The following is a 19,453-nucleotide window of genomic DNA, read 5'->3' on the forward strand; positions in this document are numbered from 1 at the left end:
TGGAGGGAGGGAGGGGGCGGGCAACAAAGGACAAAAGTTCTATGGGACGAAATGTGTTGGGATACAGATGCACTTACTGTACTAATTCTCGATGAACTATACTTTTTTGATGTGATATCATGTAAACAAATTTTTATACTAACAGCTATATTATATTTGGGGAATCTATGAGAACATGTGGTCATTTTGATTAAGACTAATCTACCAAGGTATTGGTTTCAATGAAAAACAAACTTTCACAGATACTTTGCTTATCATTTAAGGTTCATCTCAATACCTGATCCTTGCAGAAAAGGGACCTTATGGTGTTTTTAGCTGCCAACTTGCGATTTATTAATATATATTGAATGGCAATGTTAAGGAAATGAACCACACTGTCACAGGGGATGGATTTGATGGTATCGTGTGGTGTTCAGGGATAGTTGACCGACCAGAGGGTGATGGTTTGAAGAGAGCAGGTTTAATAGAGGAACTCATAAAGCGGTAACATAAACTGGAATCAAATACTTCTTTGATGGATAACTTAGGGAAACATAAAGAACAAGTATTTGCATAAATCCTGAAGATAAACAAGGAGCCAGTCTTTGCGTAAACTTAAAGAAGCAAGTATTTGCGTAAACTAAGGACAAGCAGGGTTGAAGGTTGGCGGCTTGAAGTGGGAATATCTGGAGAAAGAACGTAGCTGGTACAAGACTTTGGCATGATGGAGTAACTTCTGGAACTGCAACCGGAGGGTACTGTGAGGGTCCAATGAGGGCCTGGAATGATAGGCGGGTAAACCAATATTTTTATTTGTTGCAAGTTGGTAAGATTAAGCCAGGCATGGGAAACCAGTGGCTCTCCAGCTGTTGTGAAACTACACATCCCAGCATGCATTGCCACCGCTTCAGCATTCCCAAATAGCTTATCTGTGGCAAGGCAAGCTAGGACTTCATTTCACAACAGCTGGAGAGCCACATGTTGCCCATGACTGGATTAAACCAAGACTTATTTTAGTTCCAAAGGAATCTAAACTATAAAGTATATGCAAAAAGGCACAAAAAGAGTGGCAATGTCTTGAGTGCGTTAAGGGTTTAAGGCAAAAAAATACCAGTAGGTTAGCCTGGTCCAAATAGGAAAGATGTGGACATAGCCATTAGATATCAATTTTGCACATAAATATAGTTGGGAGATATTGGAGTAGTATACCAATTTGGGGATAGAAGTGGGTGCTGTTTAAGTGGTAGGTTAGAAGGCCAGTTAGGCTGTGTAGTGCCAGGTCGAAGTCACAAAGCTTAAGATGTGTCAAAACTGACTTTGAAACGAGAGAATACAAGTCTACATAGGTTTGGTCATCAATGGGGCTAGAAATACTTCAGGATTAGAGATATATTAATAGATCACCACCAAAAGCAGATATCCTCACCTCTTCAGATCCAATACACATAACCTGTAAAAGCAGAAGGTCGATAATCAAATTAAATAGTAACAGAGAGGATACCCCTGCTGTTAAATAGGGACATAGTAACTGGGTCCCCAAAAACATATAACCTGGGTGCAAGATTGTGTGAAGGGTCTAAGCAGCAGCATCCAGGAATCAGACTGGTAGCTACCAGAGTCACACCTGGCACTGACTCAGGTAGCATATGAAGAGTTGATCACTGGAGCTTGGGACACATCTCCAAACACAGGAAGAGAGAAAACCCATCAATAACTCAGGTCCAGCCAGCTATATGAATGTGATTTCAAGGAGCTGTGAAACAACCTGAAACCGTGTTCAAAACCCAAGTTGGACCCAGTTGTTTTGGTGTGAAAAGGGTATAACAATACCATTAAGTAGGATTAGTTTACAAAAAAAAAAAAAAAATGGACCACATCTCTCTGAGGAAGGACTGCATACAAGTTCAGACAGAAAATGGAATCAAAGGACTTAGTAGAGCGAGACCAGGACGAGGAGGTTTGTTAGTGTCACTGCTGCTCCGAAGTGAGTGACTACCCTTGAAGAAACTCATCTGGTGGTAAATCAATAGTGGAGAAACAATAGATTGTAGCTGGCAGGCCATTTTCTTGGCAAGTAATTTACAAGTTTAAAGAGAGATAGAGGACAATAATATGACATTAATAGAATATTTTTTTGGTTTTCAATTGGAGGGTGGTATAACTGCACTGTGGATAGGACTAGCTGTGGGTTGAGAAGTCACCAGGAGTTAGTCAGTCCATGATATAACTTCAATTAAGAATTTGGCCCATGGTCAAACAGACTGGACCCATTTACATCAAATCACCACTCAAAAATCATGTTGTTAGATCAACGGAGATATATCACAGTGATCGCAGAGAACTCTGATCCACGTGACTGATGGCGGCAGCATGGCTGAAGGGGTTAAACACGTGCTGAAGCACCATATTTATAAAGGGACAATAGGTTTGTATATTTGCTTGAGTGAGGAATAGTCAAAAATAGATTATAGAACCTAAATAGTAACAAATCTCCTGGCCTAGACGAAATACACCATAAGATACTAAAAAAATTGAGTTCTGTCATAGCACTACCATTAGATCTGATATTCTAGGAATCAATAAACTCGGGGATGGTACCAACGGACTGGCGCATAGCTAACATAGTACCAATATGGAAGAAAGGTAGCAAAACTAACCCTGAAAATTATAGACCTGTCAGCCTTACATCCATTGTGGGGAAAATATTAGAAGAAATAATAAGAGGTAGTATCCAAAATGTCTTAGAACAGGAGAAAGTGATAAGTAAGGCTCAGCATGGGTTCATCAAAAATAGATCATGGTAGACTAATTTAATTAGCTTCTATGAGGGAGTCAGTAGGAGGCTGGACTTAGGGAAATCTGTTGATGTAATACTGCTTGATTTTGCTAAAGCTTTTGATACGGTGCCTCATAAAACGTTATTAATGAAACTAGGTAATTTAGGGTTAGGAGATAAAATTTGTAATTGGATTAAAAACTGGTTGCAAAATCAAGGACAGAGAGTGGTGGTAAATGGCATACCTTCCAGCTGGGGTAAGGTCCAAAGTGGAGTCCCGCAAGGTTCAATATTGGGATCCCACCTGGTTTAATATATTCATTAATAATATTGGAAGTGACATAGTGAGTAAAAATTGCAATATTTGCAGACACGAAATTGAGTAAGGAAATTAACTTATGAGAGGATGTGGAATCACTACAAAGTGACTGAAATAAACTGGAAAGGTGGAAAATGCAGTTTAACGTTGAAAAAATGTAAAGTAATTCATTATGGGAACAAAAATGAACAAGCTACTTATAGGCTAAATGGAGTTATAGGAAATTCTGCTGTAGAGAAGGATCTGGGGGGTCATCATAGATAAAATACTGGGTAATAGTGCACACTGCTCAAGTGCAGCAGCAAAAGCAAACCGGACACTGGCATGCATTAAAAGGGGTATGGATTCAAGGATGCCAATGGGATAGTGCCTCTTTGCAAGGCATTGTTGAGACCACACTTGGAATATTGTGTTCAGTTCTGGGCACCGCACCTTAAAAAGGATATAAATGAATTGGAACAGGTACAGAGAAGGGCGAATAAGCTCGTAAAAGGTCTTGAATCACTAGAATACAAACATAGGTTAACCAAGCTGAATATGTTTTCAATGGAGAAACGGAGGTTGAGAGGTGATATGATTAGTATGTTCAAATACAGGATTGGGAATCATATGGAACCGGGAGATGATTTGTTCACTAACAGGCCTATGCTTAAGACACGCGGGCATGTACTGAGGCTCGAGGAAAAGAAATTCCTTACTGAATTAAGAAGAGTATTCTTCACCATTAGAGCAGTAAAATTCTGGAACTCATTGCTGGTGGGGGTGATTACAGCAACTACTGTAAATGAATTTAAATCAAAACTGGATGCACTTTTGGCCACTAGGGGAATCCTATAGATATGACTAGATAAGTCAAGTCAGTAGTTACAAGTTAGATAGGTTGAACTGGATGGACTAACGTCTTTTTTTCAGCCTTAATTCTTATGTTACCATGTTACTATGTAGGTTGTAGGCAACACAGTTTTAATGTGTTAGTGTCACTAGGCACTAATTCTAAAATGTACTATTAGCGAGAGGCACCACAAGTGTAAATATGTTATTTACAAGGTTCATCTCCGGTAAACAGTGCGATGCCACTGAGCATAAATGTCCCATGGATGTGGGGGTGCTCAGAGAAAACTGGCGTATGGGACACAAAAACACCAGAGTAAGGATGAGAAGACATGCAAATTGGGGGGGGGGGGGGGGGAGTAAGAAGGGTGAACCAGGGAAAAGCACTGCATACCACCAGCCAATGATGATCCAATGGCAGAAAGGGCGCCACAGACAGCACAGGAACATTCACTAAAGGTAGGAGCACTAACACCAGCCAGGATGACTGCGATGCCCAGGCCAGAACACTGTCCCGTGTCACAGAAACCCATCACGTCTCTCAAAGTCCAAGCCAGCAGGACGACGCAAGCAGGTTCTCACTAGAGAAGTCCATGCCTGTGGAATGCCACCCCCCCCGACCGTTAGGGTATATATATATATATGTATGTATGTATGTATGTATGTATGTATGTATGTATGTATGTATGTGCCCGTTTTCCATCACTCCCGATGTTGCGCTAAGTACACAGCAATTTAGTGTGTACCAAGCATTACTACAGCGCGCCCCAGCACAGGATAGACTGCAGTAGGGCAAGAGCAGGCTGCTGCGGAGGATGCCGAAAAGGGATCACACTGGGCAACACAGCAGCAGGAACATCCAGGAACATTAACGACCATGTCAAACATGTCCAGCATCATCTCACTCATAACAGAGTAGTTTTCTAAAGGCCTTACAGAGATAAGTACACAGCGAGGTATCAAATAAGAGTGCAGGCCACTATGGTGCAGGGTGCTTGCGAGCAATTACATTGTCAAGACACAACAGAGTAGTTGTGCAGCAGCATTACTGACTGGACCAGGCCTCGGGGAATAAGCTATGCAGCTCAGAATTCCCCAACCCCAGCATTAAACCAGGCAACAGATTGTGCCAATCAAGTCATCAGTCAGCACAGAGGGAACCAGTCCATTCTGTTGTGCTCAATGCAGATGTATTCAAATGAGGGAGACTGTGAGGCTCTAAAAAATGCATCCATTTCTATGCACCGCCCACAGGAAACACTTGAACATGGCATGAACAAAAATGACAGGACCTTATCCTAATATTTTGCTGTACAAACTTTAGGGGCAATTACTGAAATCAAGAAATTCTGTAACTATCAATAAGACTTCTACACCCTGTACAGAGCTGTCTCAGGTTTGATGGGTGGCTTTTCCAGACTGCAGTTTTCTCCATAGAAGTTCTATATCAGGGGTGATCATAGATTCAGATTGTGGCTTATGAAAGACGCATCATTATTTTGTTCTTATCAATTTTCTGTATTAATCTGTAGGGAGTCTCATGGCCTGCAGCGGGACCCCCGCTACCCCGCGACCCCCCCCCCCCATGATTCGCGGGACCCCGCAACCTTCCCCCCTTCCACGATCGCGGGACCCCCCTTCCTGCAATTTGTGACCCCCCCCCCCCGCGATCGCGGGACCCCCCCTCCTCCCGCGATTCAAGGCCCCCCCCCACCCCCACGCTCCCTCCCACGATTTGTGAACCCGGCTAATCACGGATCCCCGCACACCCCCCCTCCCGCAATTTGCAGACCCCCCTGACCCCCTTCCGGCAATTTCACCCCCCAGCGGACCCGCGACCCCGCTCCCGCATTTCACGTATCCTCTGTGACAATGGGGGATCCTGTACCGCCACAAGCAGGTGCCGCCCTAGGTGGGAAATCTGGCCCTGGCTGCCGCGCTGCAGGTTCCCCCACTGCCAGAAGTGACCCCACGGTCCTCTGCACCAGCGACACAACTTCAACAATCAATGATTTCAAATAATCGATGGTTATTGGACGATGTTGAATACTTTTGCCATCGATGTGGGAGCATAGCATAGCTCCGCCCCCCACACCCGGAAGTCCCGCCTCCAAGTTCTGATTGACCCACGGCCTATTCAGTCAGATATAATGGATGAACATCAATAGCTACAACAATCAATTGTTATCCAAGTAATATGTTACTACTATCGATGGCAGGGTGCAAAATCGCCATCAATGCCAACCATCGATGGCGTCTGCACCAATGCCCATCCCTACTCTGCAACAGCCAAAAACCTTTACTACCCCTCATGCCCACACACCTCTATCACTGCCCTGCCTCCTGTTCTGTAACTTCCACCAGTGGGGACCCGCTCACCCTGTGTTGCCCACATTCACCTATCATGCTTTACCACCCAGCTTACTGCTCTCATGCACCATAACTCCCACCCAGTAGGAGGAGACACTGACTCAGGGGCACCGTCCTGTACTCCTGTGCTACCACGCTGGACCCTCACCCATTGGCAGAAGCTGCACAGTGTCCCCCACCCTCCTCTTTAGTCCCCCGTATGCCCACACACCCCTATCACTACCAGCTTCCTGCTTTCCTGAACCGTAACTTCCACCACTGGGGAGTCGCTGACGCTGTGTTGCCCACATACCCCTACCATGCCTTATAGCCCAGCCTCCTGCTCTCATGCACTGTAACTCCCACCCAGTAGGAAGAGACACTGACTCAGGGCCACCGTCCTGTACTCCTGTGTCATGACCTCCGCCAGTGGGGAGCCGCTGACTCAAAAACACCCTACTATACTATTGCACGCGCGCACACACACACACACACACACACACACACACCTCAGCAACACGCACGCACACACACCCCCCCACACCCACAAATGTCACTGTACCCTCCACACTATCAATGCACATCTTACTCTGTAACCGCTTTTTAATTAAACAAAACAATACACACCCCCTTCCAAGTCATATGCTCTCTATTTAACACATTTCACCTATAACTCAAGTTGCAATACAGGGCATCTTACATACAGTTCTAACCATATTTCACACAATACAAACGTTCACAAATTAAGGGGGCGCAGCCCCTTACGCCGGTGTGAAGAGTGCCCGTAGGGCCTAGTCTATATAGATACATATATAAATAAGGGCAAAGTCTCTAAATGCCTCTCTGCCATCTCATCCTGGATGTCTTCTCTCCACCTCAAACTCAATATTTCCAAAACGGAATTACTATAGATTCCTACCAGCCAAGATCAGTTACCATCCTGAAAACTCCATAACTGTTGACAACTCGACAATCTACACTACCCCATAAGCTCACTGTCTAGGGGTCCTCCTCGACTCTGAACTTTCCTTTGATCCCCACATTCAATCGATCACCAAATCAAGTTACATGCATCTAAAAAACATATCCAAAATACGACCCTATGTCACACAAGACACTACTAAATCTCTTATCCGTGCACTCATGATATCCCGCATTGATTATTGCAATAGTCGCCTAACTGGTCTTCCCAAGAACAGACTCTCACCACTGCAATCCATTTTAAATGCTGCTGCTAGGCTGATCTTCCTAGCAAGACGTTCATCGTCTGCTAACCCGCTCTGCCAGTCCCTCCATTGGTTACCTGTATTTTACTGTATTCAATATAAAATACTGCTACTCGCATATAAAGCTATTAACCATACTGCACCAGCATATATCTCTGCACTTATCATAAAATAACTCGACCACTGCGCTCTGCACAAGATCAGTGTCTCTTTCTGTACGGATCACTAGCTCCCATTCACTATTACAGGACATTTATTGGGCTGCTCCCATCCTATGGAATGCCATTCCATGCACAATAAGACTCTCCGCTAGCCTCCAAATTTTCAAGCTTTCCCTGAAAACTCACCCCTTCAGGCTAGCCTATCATATTTAAGTACCACATGCATATCCCTCTGAGGCACTTATGTATTATATAGCTTTTCTTCTTGACTTGCAACTTGGTGGGACTGCTATGCTATTACTGATGCCTGTCCTTGTGTTTCCATCCTGTGTCCCTATAAATTGTAAGCTTGGCCCTCTTACCTCCAAGTCTGTCTGTTGTTACCCAGTTTGTTTTATCACTGACTACAATTGTAAAGTGCAACGTAATCTGCTGCGCTATAAAACAACTGTAAATAATATAATATACACTGCAGTGGCCAGGACCAGGATTTACGCTGCTACGGGGAGGGAGCAGTGACCGGAGACTCGAGCAGTGAATGAGTAGAGACTCACTGAGCTGCAGTGAGTCTACTCCAGGGCTCGACAAAACCTGGGCGCCAGGTCGCCATGGCGACCAGATTCTCCTTCCTGGAGACCAGCTCCTGTAGGTGGTATGGCCTGCCAAGGAGAGGTCATAAGACATGGCAGTGTCTCTGTGCTCCTGCCTACGCTCCTTTTGTAACTGTAAATTTGTAGCCCACATACCCAGTGTATCTGGTCCAGCAGACAATAGTAGCCCCTCCTTAGCTGAACCCCTCGCAGCATCTGGGTAGATCCTTGTGAGCAGTGTTCCGCTCTCAGACGTCAGGGCCTGCCACGCATAGCGAAGCCACGCCCCCAATTTCTGGAAGCTGCAGATGTGTCGGTGCGGCTCTTCCGAACCTCCAGCCAGTGCACCACCCACCTGAAGAAGGTGAGCGGAGAGACACACACAATGCCCGCTGCACCGCTGGGCTGTCCCATCCCTGGCTGAAATCTGCTCATGTGTGGCGGCAGATGGTGCCCCTGACATGTCTGTGTGCAGAGCACCAGCCAATGGAACCCAGGGGTAAAGGGGTGACTAGGCGGAAGGTGCCCACAAGGGGCAGGGTGCACGGAGGGTGCCCAGAAAGTGGAGATAATTACCAGGGGGCAATGTATTCAGCAGAGGAAGGGATCAGGTTGCAGAAGGGTCCCCAGAAAGTAGGGAAAATCATTAGAGAATACAGGAAGACTGACTAGGGTGCCCAAAAAGTAGGGACAATCATTTGGGGACAATGTTTGCAGGGAACACAGAAAGAGGGATCAGGGTGCAGGATAGTGTCCAGAAAGTAGAACAGTTATTTGGGGAAATGGATGCAGGGCATTAGCAGCGTCACTGGCTACTAGGATGTGCCTCACTGGGCTACAGGGGTCGCTGTTGCCCGACATATTTTAGGCTCTCCCCAGCAACGACTGACTAGCAGGAGATATTTGCCCCACCTGCAGACCCAGACCATGTCACTCTGCATGGATCCTGCCCCAGGCCATACTACCCGCAATATAGATCCTGCCCCAGGCCAGGTTCCCTCCTGTAACAAGTAAAGTGCATCGGGACTGTATGGAGAAAGAGGAGAAGAAATGTCTAGATCCCCCTGTGGTCCACCTGACCCTGTCAACCCCCACAGTGTGGCAGTCACGGCTGTGGAACCCAGTGCCATCACAACACCCGGCTCCTCCATGTGAGTACTCAGTAGTACCTAGTAATCAAATGAGCAATTATTAATGTAAACTAAATTATTATCATTGTGTGCTGCTGCAAGAGATAAGCTATATATATGCTGCATTTCTAGAATTAAGTCTTTTTTTTGGGGGGGGGGGGGAGGAGGGGGATTTAGTATTTTAGTTTGTCTGGCTCCTACACTTTCATGCTGGCTCCTAGATTTTAGACAAATTTGTCGAGCCCTGGTCTACTCCCACTGCTCCCTCCCTGCGCCAGCCTGATTCGTGGTCCTGGCCCCCAGTTAAGGCAGTGTGAGTGTGACAGCCTCCGGCCAGACGGGTAATCATTGTTGGGGGGTGGTGCAGTCTGGACCGGGGATGCGGGGTGAGTGTGGCTGAAGGGTGACACCTGGGTGCGAGCCACACCCACCTAATGACACCACTGGGTAGATGTGGAGGGTGCAAGAGGCATCTGGGAAAAAAATACCCAAAACACATTGGGAAAGGGGTTGTAGCCACACACACACACACCTCCTGGATGTGTACCGTTCCTGCCCTTCTGATGTTGGAGGGAGTGTTGTCTGTAAATCTCTTCTGGCAACTCTCTCCTTTGCTCGATCTGGTAAGTATGGTACAGATGATGATGCCAAACAGTAGAAGTACCATTTTTCGATATTTAAATAGGCTGAATGCATTATTTTTTAATCACTGTACCCTAGAGCATCAGCATTTTTTTCACTACACCCAGAAGTCCTGAAGTTTGTTATTGAACAATTCAGAAAAGAAAAGATCATAAAAGGACAAAGAAAAAACCCAGTTATCATCAGGTTCCATTATGTGACAGTGGCGGACAGGGTTACGCTTGTCCACACATTTTATGATTGGCAGTACCAGGACTAGTTTTACTGATTATAAAGAATTTGATTTGGGCCTGGACAATCAACTTGTGTGCCCCAATTTGGGAACCACTGGATTAGAAGACTGAAGACATATCTATACCAATTCAATAAAAAAAATCAAATATCACTATAACAAAATGATGTTGCTGAAGAGGATTCAGTATGAAATCCCGACGCCGGAATCCCGACCGCCGAAATCCCGACAAGGGGGGGGGGGGACGACGACGTGGATAGCCCCCCCTTGCGGGCTCGCTGCGCTCGCTACGCTCGGCACGCTAATTTATTCTCCCTCCAGGGGTGTGGTGGACACCCACGGAGGGAGAAACTGTCGGGATTTCGGCGTCGGGATTTAAACTGCATCCTGCTGAAGAGGTACCAACAATCTGTCATTCAATTCTAAAATAGGTTTGGAGAATAAGCAATATTGTATCTGTTTTCAGTTTCTTGCTAGCAAAGGCATGTAGGCATACGTGACAATATTTTTTTTAATGCCATCACTTTTCCGGAGGAATAAACCCTTTGAGTGCTGCCGTTGCTGTGAGAGATGTGCAAAGCATTTGCAAAAAATGCCAGCCTTGATCACAGTGGGGTACAATATTTAACTAAACTTAAATTAATTGACTTCAGATCATTTGCTAGCAATACCCTAAGTAATTCATATTCCTCTACTACAGCCCTGGCATTTTTAGTGGATATTTTGGACATCTCTCACAGCAACATTGGCACCCTAAAGGGTTACACATTGTTTCAATCATCGAAAATGGGGCTGCATAGGTTTCACTAAGCCAGTGCGTTTTATCGTACGACCCGATTAGATAGCCCAATAAATACATACAATTTTTCAAAACATTGGTAAAATTAGCCAAAAATTAGACCGTTTCCTCTCCCAGTGTTTAGAAACGATTCTACAGACCATGTTCCAAAGATACATGGATAAGGTAATTATGTAGAATTACACAACATTTAACACTTCCCTTTATGACATTTAACTACTACTAGGCAAAAAAAAAAACAGTAAAAAAAAACAAAACAGTACTAATTAGATCTATACCATCACAGGTGGGGAAGAGCCCTAGATTTGCCGTAGCTAGAGCCTGCCATCATAAAATGATAGCAGCAATCTTATCTTTGCTACAATCATTTGTTAAACACTTAACTTTAACATAATTGTACTTGTTAGCTCGGTTACTAATGGCATGACGATCTGAAGGTATAATGCTTAATTAAAAAGAAAAAAAAAAGTTGATCTTTAATCTAGCAAACACAACTAAATAACATTGAAGACAAATAGTGCCAGGAACCCCCCCCCCCCCCAAAAAAAATAGCTTTAACCCTAATAATAAATGAAGTCCAGCTAATTCAGATTCAGTTGTAGTTTTGCAAATTGTCGCAAAAGGACAGCCGGCTTCGCTACATAGGAAAGCATTTGCATGGCAGGAGTAGGCCCCTGGCTGCGCAGTCTATCTGTGAAGCCAGATGCAGGATGGCCATCTTTTGGATCACAGCAGCGGCATGTCGTCACATAGCTGCCTCCCCTACAATCGGTCCAGACACTCCACTGTTCTCCAGACCACATTCCCACAACGCTCCATCTCTGCCCTGCAAACGCCAAGTCAACGCCTCCTAATCTCGACCTTTAGGCTGCAGTCGCACTTTTTTTTTTTTTTTAACAATGCAACCGCAGTTTCAGCTTGCACGTGTGTGCTCCGGCATGCGCAGATTAACAGAAATCTCGAGTTGCAATGTTTGCTAGGCTATAAAGTAAGCTTAATTATTCATACCCTATAAGCACTACATCAGTGGTCGCCAATCTGTCGCTCTCGAGCTACTGGTAGCTTGCAGAAGCGATCCGGGTGGCTCGACCACTGCCGCCCGCCCAGCTCTCCCTCCCTCGATTGGCAGTGATTCGCCGCTAATTCAGAGAGGAGGAGAGCGCATCGTGCATTTCTCCTTCCCCTCAGTGTGTATCCCTGTGACTGGGCCACCAATCAGCCAATCAGAGTTTGCGGGCCGGCAGCCAATCAGGAGCCGGCCCACAAGCTTTGATTTGCTGACAGACGGCACAGTCACAGGTAAGGGAAGCAGCAGCACAGCAGCAACGGAGGAGCAAGCACCAGCCAGAACCAACCAGCCAGCCAGCAGGGAAGCACCAGACTCTCCTACCCCCGGCAGCAGCAGGAACAACAACAGTGAGTTCTGCTGCTGAAGCACAGTGGGGGCATACCTGTTTCTGGCACAGTGGGGGACATTCCTTCACTGTGGGAGCATATGTGTATCTATACTGTGTAATCACTATTTGGGCATAATTATATCTGCCACTATTTGGGCATAATTATATCTGCCAATATTTGGGCATAATTATGTCTGGCACTGCACTATTGGGGGCAAATGTGTATCACACCCCCATTTTCATAGGACGCACCCCATGTTTTTACATCCATTTTTTTGAGTACAGTATGTGGCATAAATAATTGTCTGGGGCATTACAGTGTGTGGCATAATGTGCAAAGGGCATTATTTGGTTCTAAGGCAGATTTTTTTTTTTTTTATAAATGTTAGTAGCTCTTCGGGTGTTTTATTTTGCCGCGAGTAGCTCACAAACCCAAAAAAGGTTGGAGACCACTACACTACATCATTTATGCATATTTTATTTAGTAACACACTGAGGGGGGGGGAGAGGTCTATAGTGGCCCTATAACAATTCCTGCTTCATTAGGATGGAACAACGACAAGATGTATTAACATCTTGTGTGCCGGAGCTAACTCTCCCCCCCCTGCCCGGACGGCTGTAGTGTGCATGCGCAAGATCTTGCTACACAAGTGGGATCCCCTGCACAGCCCATAGCCAGCGGTCACCACAGCCATCAAACAAAGGCACGATCATACATGGGGAAGAAGCTGTATCAGCAGGATGCAGTTTAAATCCCGGCTGTCGGGATCCCGGCGTTCAGAATCCCGGCGCTGGAATCCCGACACTTTCTCCCTCCGTGGGTGTCCACGACACCCCTGGAGGTAGAATAAATTAGCGTGCCGAGCATAGCGAGGCACCGGGCCCGCTGCATGGCGAACCCGCAAGGGGGGGGGGGGCGATCCACGTCCCCCCCTTGTCGGGATTTCGTCGGTCGGGTTTCCGGCGTCGGGATTTTGAACGCCGGGATTTCATACTGAATCCGTATCGGCATACCACTTCTCCCCCATACCAACACTTCATACATCTGCTCTTGACTATGAGATATATATATATATAAATAATCACACACACACCTGTGAGTGGTTGTGTACGTAAGGGCCCCATTTATTGCTTTGCCTAGGGGCCCATATTGAAGTTAAGATGGCCCTGCAGCCAGTAGCTGCGTGTCTGCCGAGCAGGTAGTGAGCGGCGCACCAGAACGGGGATGAGGGGACCGGAGCCAGCTGTCAGCAAGGGCAGAGGAGGAGGTATGAGGACTCGGAGGTCCGCAGTCAGCCGCTGGCGTGTGCGGGAGTGCGCATTACAGAGGACACAGAAAGGAAGTGTCGTGGTGATGAGCGGGGAGTGAGCACTGGGAGGGGGCAGAGAGGTAGCAAGCGGGATGAGACCGGAGGAAGAGGAGAAGAGGGATTAGGGGGTGATTCTGATAAGATTAGTCAGGAGCGCTTGTGATGCTGCCCTGCGTTAACATGCAAGGGGATGTGTTACAAAGACACATCCCCTCTCATGTCTCCGCTGCAGGAGAAAGTAATTTGATGGTCCCTGACCATCGAATGATTTTTCCTAGGTTCGCAAATAAAAGTCAGTGGGAACGAAGACCGCAGCAGATACTCAGTAAGCAAGTGTCCTGACGTTGATGAATGAGGTCATGGGAGTATAATTGAGGTGTTGCATAGTAGGGAGATACAGGGGTATTTTTGTGTGTGTGTGTGTGTGGGGGGGGGAATTATATAATTGATTTATACATAAAAGGGTCAAGCAGGCAAGGGGGGGGGTCTTTGTGCTGTATAGTAGGAAGTTATAGGGCTGGGGGCCATGCTATAATAAGTGATTTATATGAGGAAAGGGTCAGGCTGGTAACTGGGGGGTAGGTCTTGGGGCCCAATTGGGACCTGTTCTTTGTGCTGCGAATTCACATGAGTGATTATCGGATGACTGCGCATGTGTATGGCTTCTTGCAGGGTAATTGATACCTTGCGGCCATAACCATGCATTTTCTGGGATTTTCCCAGAACCCACAGGCATTCCCTGGCTGTTGGAAGAGAGGGCCGCTGACATCAGGTCAGCGGCCTCCTCCCCATGACCTTCACAGAGCTGAGTAAGTCTAGACTCAGTGCTTGCAGGTAGGGGGGGGAATCATTAGATGGGGAGCAATTTGAGCTCGGCGGGGTAGTGTTTACCTGCTGCAGGTCTGAATCGGGCCCTCAGGTGACCAAGGTGCCTTGAAAAAGTCATGAAGACCCAAAGGGTACATTGGACTGAAAAAGTTTGGGAACCACTGGACTAGGCTATTTCTGTTCAGTGATCAAATAATATGATCTGTAGCATATTGAAACGATTACAAGTTGAAGCATCTTCAGAAACGACCCTATGGCTTCTCTTAATTCAGGGTCACAGCATATCCGATCACTATGCAGTATCAGATAGTGTCAAGCTGTGTACACATGGGGAGATATATTGCCTCCTTTTCATCAACGACCAGAGATGGGAACCTCTGCCAGGGGAGCCGCAGAGGGAATCAGCTGGTCGCAGGCAGCGATCATATGGGGGCTAAAAATGGGAGCCTGCACCCGGCGATTTATCGCTGGTGCGCACTCCAATCGCTGCCAATATGGTTGCTCAGTGACCATATTGCCTGTGATATATGCTGAAATTGCCCCCGTGTGTACACAGCTTCACAGGACAGTGCTGGACTTTAGGTTATAGCATAGTGATCAGTGATTTTTATTTTTTTTACCTTGTGGCACACTAAATAAAGCCGTGTACACACGGCAGCGATATGGGCTGATATTGCCAGTGATGGGAGTGTGCCCCGGCGATAAATCTCCGGGTGCGCGCTCCCGTTTTCAGCCCCGTTCCAGCTGATTACCTCTGTGGCACCGCTGGCAGAGGTTCCCTTTCATCAGCGACCATCTCTGGTCGCTGATGAAATGGAGACACTGAGCAATATATCGCTGAGCAATATATCTCCCCCGTGTGTACGCACCTTTAGATTTTAAAATTGCCAAGGCACACCATGAGATCCCCACAGCAAAACATATTGGCCTCCACAAAAAAAAAAAAAAAATAATCTATTGACCCCCTTATAAATAAAAAAATAAAAACACACACACAATCACCCTGGTCCCTACAGGTATCAAAAATAAAATACACTGGCCCTTTACATGTAAAGAAGAGACCAGAAAATAAGAGTTAGACTGGTGGTGGCTGTAAACTGGTTTGGGCATCTCTAGATCTGGGGCAAACTGTGAAAACAGCCCAAGGCACACTAGTGTCCCACGACACAGTGGCTGAAAAACACTGGCATAGATGATAATGCACCACCCTAATATGCACCGCGCCAGATGTTTCTCAGGGGTGAATTTATGAAGCTTGGAGAAGTGTTATCTATCCCCATAAAGAACGTTATGAGCAAGGTGATAATGGTTCAGCCAATCAGCTACAATATGTAAATTGACAGGTAAGAGCTGATTGGCTGAACCATTATCACCTTGCTCATAACGTTCTTTATGGGGATAGATAACACTTCTCCAAGCTTCATAAATTCACCCCATAGGATCAATTTGAGTATCCTTCCATAATACGGTCAGCCAATACAAAAATGCAGTGCTTGGTCATATCTTTGTCAAAGTACTGTGCAGTAATATAATGCAGCAGCCTGTTAAAATTATGTGCACTCCCTCCCCCATGAATAGTTAAAAATTTATAACTATGCTGTCAGTACCATTTTCCATGTGGTTCCAAAGTAAAATGCCAGCCTGCATTTAAAAAGCCATTGTCAGAGTAAAGCCCCGTACACACGGAGGAGATATATTGCTCAGCCATATATTGCTAGCAATATATGGCTGAGCAATATATTGCTCAGTTTCTCCTTTTGGTACTTGTTTCCTAGCACGGCCACACCGATTTCCATCGGGGTGGTCGTGTCGGAAAAATTGCGTCGGTCGCATCGCATGCGATGTGACCGACCCGATTTTTTTATTGAATCAAATGTGAATAGGGTCCCTGGGACCCGATTTTACATTGGATTCAATGTAAAATATTCCCTAGACCCCCAATTTTACAGCGTAAACCCCATCCCACGATTGACGTGAACCCGAAGCGCGTCCTCCGACCTTTTCATTCCCTTACTATCCACGTCGGCGTGGAGTTGAGAATATAAAGTGTGGCGAGCGTAGCGTGCCCCGCGTATAACTTCACAGGTATGCGCGTCGGCTCGCTGCGCTCGCCACACTTTATATTTTCAACTCCATGCCGACGTAGATAGTAGGGGAATGAAAAGGTCAAAGGACGCGCACCGCCGCCGCTCGCCACGCTTCGGGTTCACGTCAATAGTGGGGTGACGACGGGGCCATATATAATGTGAAATGGGTCATATTGGCCCATTTCAAATTTTTTACTATGTGAGATGGACTTTATCAAGTCCATCTCATCTTGTGCCATTATAATGGCACAAGACCGACGCGATGCTCCCGATTTCAATGTTAAAAAATATTTTAACATTAAAGCCTATGGCAAAATCGCGGGCATCGCGTCGGGGGTCAATGTTAATGGTCGCGACCGACGCGATGCCCGCGATTTTCCCTTTGCCGGCAAAATGGACCTGATTTCAAAGGAAATCGGGTCCATCGCGTCCATCGTGTACCTTAACTTTAAGGTACACGATGGACAAGATTGTGGCCGTGCTAGGAAACAAGTACCCTCCTTTTCATCAGCGACCAGAGATGGTCGCTGATGAGAAGGAACCTCTGCCGGGGGAGCCGCAGAGGTAATCAGCTGGTCGCAGGAACAAGCTCCTGCGACCAGCGATTAGAACGGGGCTGAAAACGGGAGCGCACACCCGGCGATTTATCGCCAGGGCACACTCCAATCACTGGCAATATGGTCGCCAGCGACCATATTTCCAGCGATTTCAGACCCTATCGCCCCCGTGTGTACACAACATAAGTTTGTCAAAAGGAAAAAAAAAAAAGTGTTCATACTTAATGCTATTGGGCCTGATTCAGACCCATTCGCTCAGCTGTGAATTCACATCCCAAGTGATTATTAAATGACCACACATGCGCAAGCCATCCATGCAAACTCAGCCAGCGATGGATAGCCATCACTGGCTGTTCGCAATGCGATTGACAGCTGTAAACCATTAGATGGAGAATGCCCCCCCTCCCGCACCAGAACGGGGATGAGGGGACCGGAGCCAGCTGTCAGCAAGGGCAGAGGAGGAGGTATGAGGACTCGGAGGTCCGCAGTCAGCCGCTGGCGTGTGCGGGAGTGCGCATTACAGAGGACACAGAAAGGAAGTGTCGTGGTGATGAGCGGGGAGTGAGCACTGGGAGGGGGCAGAGAGGTAGCAAGCGGGATGAGACCGGAGGAAGAGGAGAAGAGGGATTAGGGGGTGATTCTGATAAGATTAGTCAGGAGCGCTTGTGATGCTGCCCTGCGTTAACATGCAAGGGGATGTGTTACAAAGACACATCCCCTCTCATGTCTCCGCTGCAGGAGAAAGTAATTTGATGGTCCCTGACCATCGAATGATTTTTCCTAGGTTCGCAAATAAAAGTCAGTGGGAACGAAGACCGCAGCAGATACTCAGTAAGCAAGTGTCCTGACGTTGATGAATGAGGTCATGGGAGTATAATTGAGGTGTTGCATAGTAGGGAGATACAGGGGTATTTTTGTGTGTGTGTGTGTGGGGGGGGGGGAATTATATAATTGATTTATACATAAAAGGGTCAAGCAGGCAAGGGGGGGGGTCTTTGTGCTGTATAGTAGGAAGTTATAGGGCTGGGGGCCATGCTATAATAAGTGATTTATATGAGGAAAGGGTCAGGCTGGTAACTGGGGGGTAGGTCTTGGGGCCCAATTGGGACCTGTTCTTTGTGCTGCGAATTCACATGAGTGATTATCGGATGACTGCGCATGTGTATGGCTTCTTGCAGGGTAATTGATACCTTGCGGCCATAACCATGCATTTTCTGGGATTTTCCCAGAACCCACAGGCATTCCCTGGCTGTTGGAAGAGAGGGCCGCTGACATCAGGTCAGCGGCCTCCTCCCCATGACCTTCACAGAGCTGAGTAAGTCTAGACTCAGTGCTTGCAGGTAGGGGGGGGAATCATTAGATGGGGAGCAATTTGAGCTCGGCGGGGTAGTGTTTACCTGCTGCAGGTCTGAATCGGGCCCTCAGGTGACCAAGGTGCCTTGAAAAAGTCATGAAGACCCAAAGGGTACATTGGACTGAAAAAGTTTGGGAACCACTGGACTAGGCTATTTCTGTTCAGTGATCAAATAATATGATCTGTAGCATATTGAAACGATTACAAGTTGAAGCATCTTCAGAAACGACCCTATGGCTTCTCTTAATTCAGGGTCACAGCATATCCGATCACTATGCAGTATCAGATAGTGTCAAGCTGTGTACACATGGGGAGATATATTGCCTCCTTTTCATCAACGACCAGAGATGGGAACCTCTGCCAGGGGAGCCGCAGAGGGAATCAGCTGGTCGCAGGCAGCGATCATATGGGGGCTAAAAATGGGAGCCTGCACCCGGCGATTTATCGCTGGTGCGCACTCCAATCGCTGCCAATATGGTTGCTCAGTGACCATATTGCCTGTGATATATGCTGAAATTGCCCCCGTGTGTACACAGCTTCACAGGACAGTGCTGGACTTTAGGTTATAGCATAGTGATCAGTGATTTTTATTTTTTTTACCTTGTGGCACACTAAATAAAGCCGTGTACACACGGCAGCGATATGGGCTGATATTGCCAGTGATGGGAGTGTGCCCCGGCGATAAATCTCCGGGTGCGCGCTCCCGTTTTCAGCCCCGTTCCAGCTGATTACCTCTGTGGCACCGCTGGCAGAGGTTCCCTTTCATCAGCGACCATCTCTGGTCGCTGATGAAATGGAGACACTGAGCAATATATCGCTGAGCAATATATCTCCCCCGTGTGTACGCACCTTTAGATTTTAAAATTGCCAAGGCACACCATGAGAT

The 19,453-nt window shown here is 46.7% G+C and overlaps 1 protein-coding gene across 1 annotated transcript in view; it reads right to left on the reverse strand.

The window, feature by feature from the left end:
- Positions 1–19,453, reverse strand: part of FBXL20 (F-box and leucine rich repeat protein 20) — a 51,400-nt gene that overhangs the window by 20,858 nt on the left and 11,089 nt on the right. The window contains exon 2 of the mRNA XM_083150088.1: positions 376–522. Coding sequence (XP_083006214.1) covers positions 376–522 — 147 coding nt within the window. The remainder of the gene's footprint in view (positions 1–375; positions 523–19,453) is intronic.

The sequence above is a fragment of the Crinia signifera genome, chromosome 6 (genome assembly GCF_055691185.1).
Source record: "Crinia signifera chromosome 6, ASM5569118v1, whole genome shotgun sequence".
NCBI lineage: Eukaryota > Metazoa > Chordata > Amphibia > Anura > Myobatrachidae > Crinia > Crinia signifera.